We start from the raw sequence: 16,920 nt of genomic DNA on the forward strand, positions 1-16,920 counted from the left end.
CTTGAGGGAATTTGGGAAAGAAAAAAAGCAGCATCCTGGACTAGTCTTGAGTGATCAAGGAACCGGGACTTCCCATGGAGCACGCCTGCCCCACAGCATAGACGCATCCAGCCATCTTTTACTTCACACCACCTATTGCTGAGATTGCATGGGATTGGGAAGGAAATGCTGGTTAAACAGTAGTTGTGTTGCTGCTTCACAGGGGTTGCTGCCAACTGTGCATCTGCTCTTGCCCAAATGGCTGCTGCCTCCTGTGTCCAAGAAGAGAAAGAGGAAAAAGAAATCCAAGAGCCTGGTGATGCTATAGCTCAAGGTAATTATGTGGTTAAATGGTCTGCCTTATCTCATCGTGCCAGCAGAGGTGCAGCTGGAAGGTATCTAGCTACACAGGAGGGAAGCTAGGAGAAGGAGGGAAGGAAATGTCACTTCTCTGCATCACTCACTTGTAGGTATGTGCGTTGTGTGTCTAGAGGCTTCAGTACAGGTCCTGCTGTCCTCAGCTCTTAGCATTATGTCACACTGTAATTATATTCTATATGGAACTGAAATCAGTTGAACAACAGATAAGACCAACTGCATTTTCAAAATGTGCATTTTTAAGCCTCATGATGCTAATGCAACCAGAGAGCATCAGAGAAATAATACTTTTCTAAATACATGTTGTATGACAGTATTATAAACTGAGCTTCTGTCCCTATTCATGGCTTGTGGATGCGTCCTTGGTTGTCTTTTGTCATCGTCAGAAACTTAAAACTGTTTCTGACCTGTGCTAAATGAAGCTGGAATGAAAAAAAAAATATTACCTATATATCAGCCAAAAAATTCTACTTCTCTGTAACACTGCTTCAGACCCTGTAGGTCAGTGAAGTCTGTTGTCATCTCTGATGGCTAGTTGGAGATGTGCATAAAATAAGGCTGATAACATCTGGTTTCTAATAGGAAGAAACCCATAGCAAAACATAGCATTTCACAAACGGCCCTCCTTGGTACTTTTATTCAGTATCTCTATAGAGAAAACAAAACTGAGCAGACCTGAGCGTGAGCTAGCTTTTGACCATTCTGCTACATATGACTGAAGCAAGTTGACCAGGCCACACTGAGGCAAAGAGGAGGTAGTAGTGGTGGCCAGAGGGCAACAGTTGTGTTTTATGAAAGCTTGAAAAGCTTCAGAATTTGTTTCCATTTTAACACAGCATGACAGTGAAGCTTTTCAGAGATTCTCATGAAAAAGAATGATGTCCAAATGCTTGTGGCTAAGATCAGAATTAGTTTTGCTTTGGCAAGAGTATCTATTATCAAAAGCTTTTTGATGAAATCTTTTTATTGAAATACATATGAAACCCACAAAGCCTTTTCTTCCTTAGCAAAAAAAAAAAAGGTTTTGTTTAACAAAAAAATCTAGCCAGCTCTAGAGAGAAGCTTGTAATATCACTGGGAATGCTGTGCCTGTTCTGTGGGCAACAAGATGTGAATCTGGAGGGGCTGAGGGGTGTCAGTCTGACATTGATTTTTTTATGTACATCTAATTAAGCAGAAGGGATTTTTATTTTTCAACAACTTCATGAGGAAGAAATGGGTTCTCTTTTTTTTTTTTTTTTTTGACTAAAATCCCCATTACTTTATAGCTGTCTTTCAGATGTACACCTTTGCTACCACAATATATACCAAAAAATGTTTGTTTAAAAGCTGGAGAAGTCAACGTTCTTTTTATTTTTCATGTTGCAGTGAAACAGAAAGTTGAGCAGAAACTGGAGCAGATGGGGAAAGTGCAGGGAGTCTGCCTACACACCGCTCATGTTTTGTGTATGGATGCAGTCCTCAATGTGGGCCTTGAGATGGGGAGCCACAATCAGGACTGTTGGCCTCACGTGTTCAGGTACTCACAGTTTTCCCAAAACAGAAAAGAATTTATATCCTGTTGCCTGAAAGGGACAGACTGAGACTAAGGGTTTTATGTACTCTGGGACCATGCTGTATAAAAAGTAGCAGAGTGAATAAGTTGTCAGTATCTATAAGAGAAAAGACAGTGCTGTTTTCCACCACTGTTCAGAGACAAAATCCAAGCACAGAAACTCAAAGTTACCAGAAGACTGGCCAAACCAGGAACCTACATGGGTCTTTCATACTGCTGGGCTAGTGCCTAAAATATTTGTTATCTAGGCACACGGGAGGCCGAAGGATGTAAGAACACAGATTATTTGTATGCCGTCTGAAAGTCAGAGATCATCTGTTTTGCCGTCTGAGAAAAATATCTTGTGTGTTATATCGGGTTCAGATGTAGAGATCGGCACCTGTGAATCAACAGTGGCTTTCCGCGTAACCTGGCTTCTTACAGTGATGCAGCTTTGAAGTAGCTGAGGGTTTTATTTACATTGTGCTTCTGACTTATCCCTAAGTAAGAGTGTGGAGTACAGACCCAAGCATTTCTTTAGCAAACCCTGTGATTCAGGGGAGGAGGAGTTGTTTGGGTTTGGAGGGTTTTTTGTTTGTTTTTTTCCATCTTTTGTTTCTCCTGTTTGTTCTCAGGGTGTGTGAGTACATCAGCACTCTGGAGCACACTCACTTCAGCGATGGTGCTTCCCAGCCCCCTCTGACCATCACCCAGTCCCAGCAGGCCCCCAGCGGCCTGCACCTGGACTCTGAGCCTGGAGACTCTCCCCAGGAACTGACCCCCGAGCAGGAGACCACCCTCAGCAGCAATCCTGTCATTCAGCCGGTTTCCATCCAGGATCTCATCAAGGAGGGCAGCAAGGGCAGAGCTTTTGACTTCCGTGGAGGCAGCCTGCTATGTGGGACCAGTGCTGCCAAGGCTGTTCTCACACTCTCCACACAAGCTGACAGGTAGGAGCAGCGCTGTCAGGAACCAGTGTCCCTGTTCCCAAAACCTCTAATGGACCTTTCTCCTGTGCAGTGGGACTTGATCTTTATGGCAGCTGCAGCCACTTGCTTCAGCTGAGTTTCACAAGAGAGCTACATGTACAACACAACCAGTAGTTCCTAAAAGAGGTGGTTTGCTGCACCTGTGCAGCACCTGCCCTACTTTTTAGAAGCACTGGGCTGTTTGTGTCTATGCACAACCGTGCATATGCCAACTAAATGACATGTGTCCTGCTCACACATGAATTAACATAATTTAACTATTGTGTTTGTTCATTAAGGCAGGCAAAATGGGTGTCATGTCCTGACAGGAGGGGACTGAGTGACAAGGCCAGTGTCAGTTAGAAAACAGCTGCTCTCAGCCTGCCCCAAGGTGTCTGGAGGAGGAAGGGCTACCAGGCACGGTCACTGGCTGGGCTGAACATCCGTACAGCAGAGTCTGCAAACTGATGTGTCACAGACTTTCTCACTATTTGTGCTATTTATTTGGCAGTCCACGCTACATTTCAAAGCTTCCTGGTTTTGCATCCTTCTAATACCTTTTTTTCTTAAGCTGACATCTTGCACTCTGCCAGTAGGAGGGATTTATAAATAAAATTCAGCAGAAAAAGTAATGCATACTGACTGTGCTTTTAAGAGAGTGATTCTATGCTTGAACAGTATATTTATTCAGTAAGCTCATGATACAGCACAGTTCTGAGCGTTAAAGAATAATAATGGTACTGCAGTGTTAGGGATTCAGGTTTGATTTCTGCAGTGTTACTTCAGTATGGACTTCATTAGGACTGAATTACCAGTTGTTCAGGACAATAGAAAGTTGTTCATGAATCAGAATGCCGGGAAGTCGTAGTTGTGTCAACTTGCAATAACACCATGTGAAAATTCCGCCTGGTCTCTGTGGAAATCTACCCTTTACGTAAGCATGAATTTACTGCTTTAAGGCTACAGATCTTAACTCCTAAATTTTAAGACCTCATTGCAGCTGAAGATAACACCTCTTCTTTATATTCATAAATAATAATTCAGGTGCAAAAACTTAAGATCTAAGATTTAAGTTAATTCATTGTACAAGTAAATTTCATTTTGCTCAAACTTCAGAGAGGGCAAACTGCTGTAACTGTAAAGTCAGTGAAGCCATGATGATCTATATCATGAGGACTGGACATATTCTCACTGTTTTTTGAATTACAAGTTTATGAACTGCTTGTGGCATTAAGGTAAATGCGAAGGGGTGTTTCTTTGAAAAAACAACTTCTTGCTTTGGTGCTGCATTTGAATCTTGAAAGGGCTCCGGTTGGCTATTGAACACTGCTTCCCACCCTCCAAATAATAAAGCTGCTGGATCAGAGTCTTCTATAATACAATATAAATGAAAAAGTCCTCAATAAACCAGTTTTTTGCTAAAGGCAACGCATATCAGCTGTATACAGCTAAGGCTTCTCCTCTTACATACATTTTAAGCTACCAAATCATGAATTTTTCAATTAGACTCTGCCGTTTTGCTTACAGGCTCTTTGAAGATGCTACCGACAAGTTAAACTCGATGGCCCTGGCAGGCTTCCTTTACCAGCTCAAGAAGGCTTCTCAATCCCAGCTTTTCCATTCAGTCACAGATACAGTTGATTACTCCCTAGCAATGCCAGGTAAATCACTTGAAGATCTATTACAGAGTTCTGTGTTTCATATGCAACTGTATTGCTTACAGAATTTGCTTTGTATTCGTATAGTTCTAATTTTACAATGAAAATCTCAAGGATATCAATAAAACACATTTAATCTAATAAGAGATCTCTGTAGGAAAAATTCAAAGTATTTAGAAAAGGTTGAAAGCATTTTTTGGACAGAAACCACATCCACACCTGTCATGAAACACATCAGGGGATATTCATTTGGTTCTTGGACTTTGGAGGTGTAAGTTATCCACAGATACTTAATTACACCTTCATTTTGGAGCCTGATCTGGTAAGGAAACTCAGGTTGAATGTTGACCTAAGATAGTAGAATTTAGTTTAGACATTTGAAGAAAAAACCTCAAAAGTGTTCACTGAATGAGCGGTAGCAAGCGAAGTGTACAACTGAAGAATGTAAAATAAAGCAGTGGGATCTGTCCTGCACGCTCTTCCCTTGCAAAGTGGAACATATCCTGTACAATCCAAAGCCCATGAAATGTAATTTCCATGACAGTCTCAAACAGAGCAGAAGGACCAGACCCAAAGGAAGATATTCCACTTAAATTTGAACTGTGCCTTTAACAGTTATATCAACTGCACAGGTTTGATGCTGTCCTGTAGCAGAGGTGAATTTTATCTGGTGTATGTCTCAAATTTAATGGGTTTTCCCCCTCCATGAGATGGTACTTGTCATTTTTCAATGTGACACTTCAGTTTGTTGCTTTTTTCCACCTGCTGACTGTATCTCTAGGTCTCAACATTCATCACTTCATTTTTAATAAATTTTTTTGTATATATTAGTCAATCAACAGTGGTTAGTAATAATGATATTAAAATTAGCATAGACCAAATAATTGCATTGATATTTTTATATTAAAAGTAGTATGCTCTCTGATTAGGTCTTTCATCAGAGATAAAAGCACCAGTCTATTTTAAATGAGTCAATGAAGAGGAATTCCAAATGTTGAAAGAGCAAAGGAAGATGAATCCTTTTCCATAGGAAATTAAGAATATTACTGGATGGGGAGCAGAAAATCATTTTCCCAAATTCTCTGCTTCGCGTCCTTTGCCTTGGTAAAAAATATAGGACAGACCAAAACTAAATAATCTGCAATTCATATCCTTTCCTGTAGATGTCACCGAAAGTTTTTGCAGCTGCCTCTTGGGTTCTCAATGTGAATTATCTAACTCTTTGCTTAATTCGTCTGCACTTATCTGTCCTGGATATCATAATTGAATTATAATGTGCTAGTTTCCCCAAGTTTTTGTCTTAAAAATGTTTGAAAAAATGGATCACTTAAATCAAAATGAAGTGCATTTAATAAGTTTTTCTTAAAACTTGGAGCCATCTCCTGTTCTTTTGGCTCCAAAAGCATAGACTTTCTTATGCTGATTTCTTCTTGGCTTAGTACCAATAATTTCTAACCTGATTTAAATTGCAATTTAGACATCTAGAGATGGAGGAGCTGTTGTTGCTTAATTTCCATGTGTTTTCTTTTACTTATTTGTAGGTGAAGTAAAATCTACACAGGACAGGAGAAGTGCACTTCATTTGTTCCGACTTGGTGATGCCATGCTCAGAATTGTCCGGAGTAAATCACGCCCATTGCTCCACCTCATGCGCTGCTGGAGCCTGGTGGCACCTCACCTGGTAGAGGTAGGAGGTGGGAAGAAAATGGGAACGTGGGCAAGAGATGGGGAAGCTGAAATGACTGGAGAAGACTTGATGGCTCTTAAAATATATGTCAGTCTTCCACCTTCAGTCGGATTTGGTCACAAGCAGTCTCCTGTTTGGGTATTGCACACGCTGTGTGCAGTGTCTCTTATTGTGGTACTGCCACTGAGAAGTGCACCTTTAAGTAAGTGAAACTGTCTACCATGATACAAGTAACCCCCCCCGTCTATCCACCTTCCCAGTCAAGAAGTTCTGTATATATGCAGCAAGTTTTCTGATAAAAGGGTGCAGACTTTATTTTCTCCCATAAAACCAGCATGACTGGGAAAGATGGTAACATTTTTTCCCATTCCTTCTTCCATGCGAACCGTAGTCAGTGGCACACCAATGATAGCCGTATAACGTGACAGATAGATGATATGAAATCAGACTGGAGGTTTGGCTGAGAAAAGGTTGTCTGGTGAAATGCTGGTGTCTTGACTTCTCACAGCTTTTTGGTTTGTATCATTTGTATGCATAAATGTACAGTACTTGCTTTCTTTCTGTTAGTGAGGTATGTGGTGTCATGTGCCCAGGTGTACTGAGAACATGTTTCTCTGCAGTTTAAAATGAGTAATTAAGTAAATTGCCACAGCAGTTTGTTTCACTGACTTATGAAAATGTCTGAAATACCTTACAACAGAGTTCAGCTGTTGGGGAAGCTCAGTGGAATACCATTAAGTGAAGTAAAAATAACAGAGGACAGTTTATTTGTATGTTTTAACAGCCTTTTATCTTGAAAACTGAAGTCTTATTTGGTTTTGGATGCTAGCTTGAGACCACTTTTTTGAATACTTTTAGGCCTTTTAAGATCCCAAACCAGTTTGGACACCTCCAATCCTTTCCATGTTCTTAGAATGACAGACTGGTCTGACTTTTTGGTTGACTTCAGTGCAGATGAGGGCATGACTGGGAAGGAGCAACACCAGGGAAAGGACTGAATTCAGCATAACCTGCATAGTTGCTCAAAACAGGATAACTTTATATCCAGATGCACTGGTATTTCTTTTAAATAGCTGTTCCAGAATACACAGATAGTCATCACTTTTCAGTTCTGTAAAAAGCCAAATAAAAAGCAAATTTGGTCATGCAAATATGAAGTATGTTGTATGTATGCAGAAACTACCCTTTTTAAGGGAAAAATGGTCACACAGCGAAAACAAAGACAGTAATAAACACCTTGTATGAGATCTGTTCTGTGTGATCTGTTGTTAAATTTATTTATTTTTAGCTCCATGCTTTTTGAATTTTCAGTAAACCTTCATGCAGCTCAGAGTCTCAGTGACCCATTTCCATACCAGCAGTCTCCCCTTTTTGTTGTAATGGGGTCCTTAGTCACATTACTGATGAAGCGATTTTTAGGGTTCAGCACCATCAAGTGCCTGCCTCCCTTAAAATTGTCTCAGTAAAAAGCAAATTTTTTGCTTGGTCAAGCTCTCATACTCCTCCTCTCCCTGCAGGCTGCCTGTCATAAGGAGAGGCATGTGTCCCGGAAGGCTGTCTCCTTCATCCATGACATCCTGACCGAAGTACTGACAGACTGGAATGAACCTTCTCATTTTCACTTTAATGAGGCACTGTTCCGCCCCTTTGAGCGTATCATGCAGCTAGAGCTGTGTGATGAGGATGTCCAAGACCAGGCAAGTCAACCCTGATTAGGGTTTCTGTACCATAAGAAGGATGATCTCCAGAGTGTACTTAGTCACTTGAGTGTTTCACTAGTTCCCTTCAAATGGTGCCTGTTAATCATCCTCAAGGAATCAGGAGGCCTCTTCCTGCCTAAGCCAGCAACACAAGCTGTGGTAAGCAGTTGTCTGTGTCTACCACAAAAGAGCACAGACACATTGTTCCAGTGTAGTGTAACCTGCTGGATTTTCTGTTATGTAGGATGGCTGAGTGGTGCATAAGTGACCCTGTTCTTTTGTTGGGTCTTTCCTCAGAAACATACCCAAAAATGATATTTTTACCTACCAAATTACTTCTTTTTGTTAGGTTCTAATGCACTAGGCATTAGGACCATTCCTTCAAAGAGCTGATAATACGCAGTTGCAGAAGCATCACACTTTCAGAACCCTGTACCTGGTCATTTACCTGCTCTTCCTTAGACCTGCACTTAGAGTAATGTAATAAAACTTTTTTTGTTAGCTATGTAAAAAAAAAATTAATTTAGATTTTAAAAATCTAGGTAAAACAGATTGTGATTCTAAATCTAGGAATGTGTTCAGGGTTTGGTTTTTTAAGCTCTCGTATGTTGTCTGCAGGTGGTCACCTCTATAGGAGAGTTGGTGGAAGTGTGTTCTACCCAGATCCAGTCAGGATGGAGACCCCTGTTCAGCGCCCTGGAAACGGTGCACAGCAGCAGCAAATCAGAGGTTAAAGAGTACCTTGTAGGAGAATACTCCATGGGTAAGGACTTACTGCACTGTCTGTTTCATATGTGCATTTGTTTCCCTGTCTCATTTCTTTGGGACATAAAAATAACTCAGTACCTTTTAAATGCCCTACCTGAACAGATGCTCTAAAACAGTACAACTCACAACTTTGCAGTGGCACTGCAATATTCTAGGACTGTACCGAAGTATCTAGTTTATTGGTTGGGGTCGGGGGGAAGCAGAGGTAAAGTTCTGACATTTTGTCCTCTAGATCCTGGCAGATGAGTAGAATGAAACAGAAATCCTTCAAACTTATTTGAGTATTTTTGAGCAAAACAGTAGTGCAGGAGCACTGGGGTTGGCTGGGCCATCAGCATTGCCCTGCTTGAGAAAACAAAGCATGCTGCATATGGCTGCCACTTCTAATATGGACCATCCTGTATATTTTCTCATTATGTGAAACATATTGCTCTTACACATTAAGGTGACTTAGTGTGATAGTCCAGGCAGGTGCTTGTCCAGGCCCTTAGTCACAAGGAGTCAAATTGCTATTGCTCCTACAAATCGTGCTTGCCATATGAGCAATTCTACATCCCTCCCAGAGAGACATGGTTGTTTGTATGGCTATTCATTTGCCCCATGTGAATGGGTTTTTTTTTAAAATGTTTGAAGTCATGTATAAGAGAGATGATTTACCTCCTAAAAGTTTGTCTGTCAGATCTCTTATGTTTGGTGGCAAAATGCAAGTGTGTACAGCTTTTAAAGACTGGTAATCTGCTTAGGAAAAATCAGGCTGTTTTGCCACTGTATTAGAAGAGTCAGGGTTTTCCGTGAGACTGCTGTCATCTTGGCAGTTCTCAAGAACTAAACGATAAACCTTACGAGAGGTGTTATAGTTACTGACCTGAGTTCAAGAGCCCAAGCCTGCTGTTACCGTTTGGGTGGTGGTAAGCTGATACTTTGCATAGATGAGGCAAAGAAGCCAGTCTGTAATACATGCTTCCTATGAAGGGTTACATGAGTTCCTTCAGGAGCTAAGAGAGAAAACATATTAGGCTTTGCTGCTGAGATCATTAGAACATTTCTGTCTCTGCCCAGAATAGAAGAGATTCTACAGATTCAGTTAAATTGTTGAGAAACTGTGGGAAAACCATATTTGTTGGGAATGGAGAAAAATTCTCACCTTGCTATTTCCACAGGGAAACGCCAGGCTCCGGTGTTTGATGTCTTTGAAGCATTTCTAAATACAGACAGCATCCAGGTCTTTGCTAATGCTGCCACCAGTTACATTATGTGCCTTATGAAGTTTGTCAAAGGACTGGGTAAATATTTTTATTTTTCCTTTTATTCTGTTAAGCCATGGTATGTCAAACTTGATTCTGCAGAAGAAAAGAATCCTGTTGTGTAGTACAGAGCACAGTAGGGAAGACAGACTGTGAAGACATTGAGCCCAGAATGCTTTAAAAAGTCAAGATCAAGGGATTATTTCAGAAACACTTTTAATGCTATCAAGTTTTCAAGTTGCCATATCAGCAAAGATTCATCTCATTATTAAACATCTGCTTCATTTGGTCTTACTTGCACCAGGACTTGATTATATTCATTAAAAACAAAAAAACAAAAACACTGCAGAATGTTGCAGAAATGGTCCGGAGTTACGCAGTAGCAGAATGGATTGTCTGCAACAGAACAGAGACTGTTTTGCATTCAATGATCAAAGCCACATGGCTCCTTCCTGCTCTCACCCACTTCAGCAGCAGTAGTACTTGGTACAGGCAGTGCCAAAAACCTGCTGAACCTTCAGCGAGATCATGAGCATCGCAGATAACAACAGTCTATCCCCACGATTAATCTTTCCATTGTCTTACTGAGGGCAGTAGAGATCAGGAGTGTCAAGTCAAGGCGACCCTGCAAAGGAATTGCAGTGCTTCACCAAACTTCAGAACAAAGGCAAATGCTGTTGGGTCATTCTGCCGCATGTACACATTCCCTTGCTTGCCTTGATCACTAGAATTTGACACTTTTTCTTAAGGAGAAAACTGGTGCCACAGTTTATGTAAATTGCCAAATTTCTAATGGGCAGTAAAATGAGACTTTTTTTTTCCTTGCGTGTATATTATTACAACTTAGGCTGAAGATCTGCAGAGGTATTTAGATTTGCAAGCAACTTCCTTCGATTTAAATGAAGTACCTAACTGCAGTGGGATCTGATCGTTCTCATTAATCCTGTCCCATTACACTACTTCACCATTAATTTCAACAGGGGCAGAATTCAACTTGTGGTGACAGACCAGAATTGTAATTATTACTACTTTATGAAAGAAGTAAAATTGCATATGCAGAACCAGTAGAGGGAATTCATGTCCCTTCACGAGACTTAAAAGCCAGTCTTATACTTGTTTAGGTTTCTTATTTTCATGAGAGAAGTCTGTCCCCTTTGTGGTTACAGGTCCAACAGCAAGGACTATTTTGTGTTAAAGGTATTAGGACGGCAGGACTTTAGTACTGAAACACAGCAAATGTACTACCATTTACATGCTTTTTAAGGAAAAACAAAAGGATTCAAACTACAGTGGCTGATTCGGCCAATCTCAATAGTAGAGAAGACTATAAAATACATTGTGGAAGGAATAATTAAGGGCATGGAAAATGCAAAGAAATGGAGTGAAAGAAGAATAAAGTGGGATTTGATAGAAATAGATCATATTAATCTTGTGTTTCGTGTGAGAGGAGTAGATTATTGAGGCAGTAAAATCTTAATGCATGCAGACGTTTAATAAAGCTTCAACTCTGGCACTAAATGGAAAGTATGTGGTTAAACATGGATAAATGGATATGAGCCAAGAATTCTGGGTTGGGCAAAACATTGGCTGAGAGGGGAGGAAAGCAGATTGTGCTGAAGGGGAAAATACCGGAGTGAATGGAGTTATCCAGGGAGGAGCTCTGCAAAGGAGGTCTTGGCACTGATCCACTTATTCAATATGCCTGCTGAAGTTGACCCAGAAGTAGGAGTTTGCTGATGCTACAGGGTTAGAAGTACCTGTGGTATTGACACAATAAATCCTGAGGTTGTATCTTACAGTTGCAACTGTGTGACCCTCGAAATGGCTCCAAGCCTGGATTAAAAACAGTGAAAGGAGATTTTGTAGTACAAAATGCAAAGTGAAATATTTAAGGAGTAAAAGGAAGAACTTCTGCTGGAATAAATTTCCAGGGCAGTGGAGTGCAAATGAGTAGAAAAGCCTGGGTATAAACTGTGACCCATATTAATGTATCATTTGTATGAGCATCATCTGGCTACCATCTAATAAGATCAGACAAAGGATGTTTTCTTGTCTCTCTGTTCAGATATTAGGACATAACTGAATGAAAAAGAGCTATTAATTCTGTGTTTGTTTCTTTTGTTCTGTCCCTCCTGATGCTGCCCTTTTCCATTCCCAGGGGAAGCAGATTGTAAGGAGATGGGTGACTGTGTGCCAGGATCAGGATCCACATCTACAGACTTGTGCCTTCCCGCGCTTGATTACCTCAGGAGATGTTCTCAGGTACGCTGAATGATATCATACAGTTACTAACGTGGCCTAGAAAATATTGCTGACCTTCAGGCTTTGCACTGATGATTAGATAGTTTGTGTGAACACAGCAAATGTGCGGTAAGCCTAATGGTATTATCCTGCACTGCCAGATGGAGAGTGGCAGTCTGAGGGAATATCATGCTCTCCAGGCAAGCTAACAGTAGGAAAACTCAGGAGATAAAGGCACTCAGACCTGAGGAGCATGTGGGAAAAGCAGACCATAAACAATGTGAATGTTCAACACCTGCTACTTGCAGATTCAGAGTTAAATTAATTCTTACTTAAACAGTTGCTGTAAACAGTGCTGGGAATTCTGGAAGGAAAAGAGAAAAGGGTTTGAGAATTCTCAATTTTCAAGGAGAGCAATGGGTATACCCTCTGAAACACAGCAGCAGCTTATCTGTACCACAAAAATATATCTGAAGCACAGGGCAAATCTCTAACAATTAGAATGCTGGCATGTTTCCTGTAATCTCCATGCTTGCAGCAGAGATTATTATCCAGAGTTATTAGGACATTTTTTGTCTGACTTGCAATGTTTTTTGTATTTCTGTAGTACCTGCAGGTCTTTATGTTGGATCCAGGCCATGTTTTTTCTAGGTACTGTACAAATGCATAACAAAGGATGTGCCCACAGCAGAAAAGACTTACTATCCCAAACAGAGATAACAGGTGTATTTGGTACACAGACTGGGAAAGAAGAAAAGAAAAAGGCAGTATCACTCAGCAAAATAAACAGAAGACATAACACACTGTACTCACTATCCTCACTTTAAAGCATTTAGTGAATATACGATGTATATTCTATGCATACATTATGTGTATTACATTACCCTTCCTCATCCTTACAAACCCAGTGGAAGAGAACATAGTCTCCTTTTTAAAAGAAGCTATTTTTGTCTTGTTATGTGTTTTAATTTATCTGTAGAAGAAGAAAAGAGATGACTTAAATCTTATCTGTATATTGCAAATACATGGTTTACTTTAAAAAGGCCTGTCTAAGAAATAAAGTACTGAGCTCATCTCCATTTGTAGCTCGAAATTTAGCCTGTAATTCTGCTATGCTCAAAACATTTTACGTTTTGCTATATAAATTTTTTCATTCACTCTGAAGGATTTAAATGCAGGGTAAAGCAGTCCTTAGAGTAAGGATGGTGATCGTACCTTGTTGTCCTTGTCAGTGATACACAAGATGTTGAGGAAAAAAAAACTTTCTGGAGGTACTCTTTACAAAGTTTAAAATACTGGTTTAGAGAGAGAGATATTACAGGATATAAAGGAGGGACTGAAAATATTAGTGACCTATTACATAGCCCCTAGTAAATATAGTGTTAGATTACTGACGCAAATATCAGGGTAGAAGAGGTGCTACTTTAGTCACCAGACTACCCAGTAACAAGCTAACCACTTAAGAACCTTTCTGAACTGGCTAGATACTAAATCATTCAGGCACTAGAAAGATAGCATCCCAGCTTACCAAATGTGCAAAGTATTAACCTCAGCTGTAGCGTAATTCTGCGAAGTTTGCACTTGTTATCTACTGGACAACGCAGGTAGTGAAGCTCTGAAACAGACCTGTACGAGTCCTTTTATCAGTATTTACTTAGTCCTTCAAAGCTGCATCATATTCTGTGTACGGAGTTTCTTAACTCAGAGGTGCTATCAGTAGTAGCATTTGTCTTTCCCAAATGACAGAGGGAACACTGTTCCTTTCCCAAAATCTATTATTTATGAGGACTGTAATACTGCTTTCATAGCTTTTATTTTAATTTTATTTTTTTTTTACATATCTATGTAGGATGTTACAGCCTTTGCACACTTTACCCTTTTTTTTTTTTTTTTAATTTTTTTCAGTTGTTAGCCAAAATCTATAAAATGCCCTTGAAACCCATATTCCTCAGTGGCCGGCTGGCTAACTTGCCCCGAAGAGTTCAGGAACAATCAGCCAGCAGTGAGGATGGTATTGAGTGCATCCTTTCTGACTTTGATGATGACACTGGTAAGTGCACTGAAAGCAGTAACTCTGACTACTCATGGTGACACAGAGGAATTAATCACTTTTTCCACACACTATTGTAAATTTTGACAATTACTGAAAGCAAACAAAGAGGGGAAAAAATTTTCCTAGAACATACACAGCTTGGAAACTAGGTATAGTAAGGTGTTTCCTGTCTCGGCAGCAGTTACAGTGTTTGCCGCCTAACTTTAAATAAAACAGTTAGCAGTATATGAGCATGTGTGTTCAGGTCATTTCACCTCCTTTATGTTAAAAGATGCAGCTCATATAAGAGAAGAATACAGCCCTTCTCTTGGGAAAAGGTAATAATATTTTAATTATCCTGACCTTCATAATATGAACAGCATATATTTCTGAGACCTAGAACAAAAATACTTTCTGGACCGTGGCAGCATTAAAGGAGTGAAAAACTTTCAAGTTTGGTATGGGCAGGCCTGTATTTAATAGAAAAAACAGCGTTGAGTTGTACAGTGTTGAATGTTTGTTTAAGGAAGTTTCTAAATTTATGTCCTCTGGTTTATTAGGCTAAATGGTCGTGTATTTCCAAAGTCCATCAAAAGCACTACAACCTCCAGAAAAACAAGCAGCACTTGTCTCCTAATTATTTGTGTGTCATATACAGGTTGTGGATTAAACAGGCCTTTGATGGACCCCAGAACTAGCTCTGCATGGAGCCAACCAGTGCAAGAATGCGGACTTGCTACTTCTTGACTATGATGGCTCTTGGAAGCAGTACAGTTGTTTTTGAACAGCATCTGAACTATTGAGCTGTTTAGACCCAACTGCCTCTGTGAAGTGCCAGCTCCAACAATACAGAAACTAGGCTGACTCCATGCAGAGTTATTCAGGTGCCTCACCAGCATAATTCATGGCACCTCTTTTCATCCAGGTTTTCTATCACCTTAATTATCCTGCTACTCCAGATAAGGGAGGGAAAAGCTGCTTTCTGAAAAAAGCAAACTGCAGGTCCTAGGACCCTCAGATTTATTCTACGCTACCTGGGCTTGAGAACGCCATTTTGATAGGAAGACTTTTCATTTTATTTTCAAAAAGATCGTACATGATATGCGGAGTTGAAAGGCTGTATCTCCTTAGAGCCTCTGAAGTATTATACCTGCCACTGCTTCCCCCAGACTACAGGAAATGAAGTTACTATCACTATCAAACATTCTAGTAGTAAACTACCTTAGGCTTATTAAAATGTAACCATCTAGCCCTGTGTTATACCACAGTTTAAGATAAGCTGTATATTATATAAACACCTCCTCCTCCCACACACACACACACACAGACACATATATGTCACAATATGTTTACATTTTGGATATGTAATCTTGATCTTCTTCAGATTACCACATTTCCTCTCAGCCCATTTTAGGACTAGCCAGTTTCACAAAATTTAAAACAAATTTTGACTTTTTTTTTTCTGAGTTTTTTTGTTTGCTTGCTTTTTTCTCTCTGGAAGTTTTAGGATGTTCGCCTGGCATGTGGGAGACCCAAGTCATTTGAAGTCTCTGCTTTGAGTCAGGCTTGATACTTGATCTAAGGTCTCCTCACTTGAGGTGAGCTCCACTCACCTACTGCCCTGGAGTGGCTCTGTCTCCCAGCCTCTTTCTGGTTGCGACTACAGATGCCACCCTGCAGCAAAGAAACTTTCCTGATCTGGTTCTTATCAGAACTAACCACTGAAACTTCCCCCCCTTCTTATTTACCTGATAAAGATGACAAAACAGTGCTAGGTAAACTAACTTTACAGAGACAAAACACAGTGCTTTCCCTGGCGCTCCAGTCTTGAAAGTCACTGTCAAGATGGGGCAAAATGTTTTGCCCTACTTTGCCATGCAGTGGTGCAGTGTATTTTCGCAGTGTATTTGGTTCCATGCCACACCACTCATACAGATGTTTCTAAAAGATAATCGGTTCTTCCAAATTTGAAGATGCCCAGATTTAGTGCTGAGTAGGTAATATTTTTTCCTTATTTAGAAGGATAATTGAAGTCTGTATGGCTCTAAACAATGGTACAATACCTGCTGAATATACCCTGTGAAAGTGGTGTGAATAAATAAAACAACACAGTCAGTGAGTCACTCTGTTTTCTGTAGTTCCCAGGAAGACTCTTGTATTGCAGACGACAAATTCTGTCTCTCAGTACATCTTAAACAAAGCTGCCTTACAGCTTTTTTTATCGCTTTTGGAACATAATTAACCAGCAAGCATCATGCAGACACAAACTACATCAGCATGGCTACAAGTGGCAGAGAAAATGGGCTTATTAGTGAACCGAAGTAAAATCCTTTTTAGCATAATAAACCCATAGCCTTCTAAGGAGACTTTTCTCAAGACTACCACTATATATTGCAGGAGTATTGCAAGTTTAATATGCAAGATTGTTGTAGTCATTGATGATGTCATTGGAAACTAGCAAAAAATCAGACGGCAGCAGTTTCTAATTACTTTCAAAATTGTCTTGAAAATTAGCTGTATCTCATACTCTTTTAGGGGTTTGCTAATGTATTTATAAACTCGCAGTACCAACTCTATCCAAATTGTTGTTCTGATAGTTGTCCATCTCTGCCAGTATTCATGTTTAACACTTCTTCTGACCTCTTACACATCTAAAGATGACACGAGAGGCAGCCTGTTGATACCTTGTGAGGCATTAATACTGTTCAGTTCTAGGTGCTGAATATGGCCA

The 16,920-nt window shown here is 40.1% G+C and overlaps 1 protein-coding gene across 5 annotated transcripts in view; it reads left to right on the plus strand.

The window, feature by feature from the left end:
• The window catches only part of ARFGEF3 (ARFGEF family member 3), a 101,498-nt gene that overhangs the window by 65,905 nt on the left and 18,673 nt on the right, over nucleotides 1-16,920 (plus strand). For all 5 annotated transcript variants that reach the window (XM_064509044.1, XM_064509045.1, XM_026120707.2 and 2 more), the window contains 10 exons: nucleotides 203-313; nucleotides 1,726-1,876; nucleotides 2,527-2,841; nucleotides 4,387-4,520; nucleotides 6,059-6,204; nucleotides 7,722-7,901; nucleotides 8,523-8,667; nucleotides 9,833-9,955; nucleotides 12,075-12,178; nucleotides 14,063-14,207. In XM_064509044.1, coding sequence (XP_064365114.1) covers nucleotides 203-313; nucleotides 1,726-1,876; nucleotides 2,527-2,841; nucleotides 4,387-4,520; nucleotides 6,059-6,204; nucleotides 7,722-7,901; nucleotides 8,523-8,667; nucleotides 9,833-9,955; nucleotides 12,075-12,178; nucleotides 14,063-14,207 — 1,554 coding nt within the window. The remainder of the gene's footprint in view (nucleotides 1-202; nucleotides 314-1,725; nucleotides 1,877-2,526; nucleotides 2,842-4,386; nucleotides 4,521-6,058; nucleotides 6,205-7,721; nucleotides 7,902-8,522; nucleotides 8,668-9,832; nucleotides 9,956-12,074; nucleotides 12,179-14,062; nucleotides 14,208-16,920) is intronic.

This window comes from Dromaius novaehollandiae, chromosome 3 (assembly GCF_036370855.1).
Source record: "Dromaius novaehollandiae isolate bDroNov1 chromosome 3, bDroNov1.hap1, whole genome shotgun sequence".
NCBI lineage: Eukaryota > Metazoa > Chordata > Aves > Casuariiformes > Dromaiidae > Dromaius > Dromaius novaehollandiae.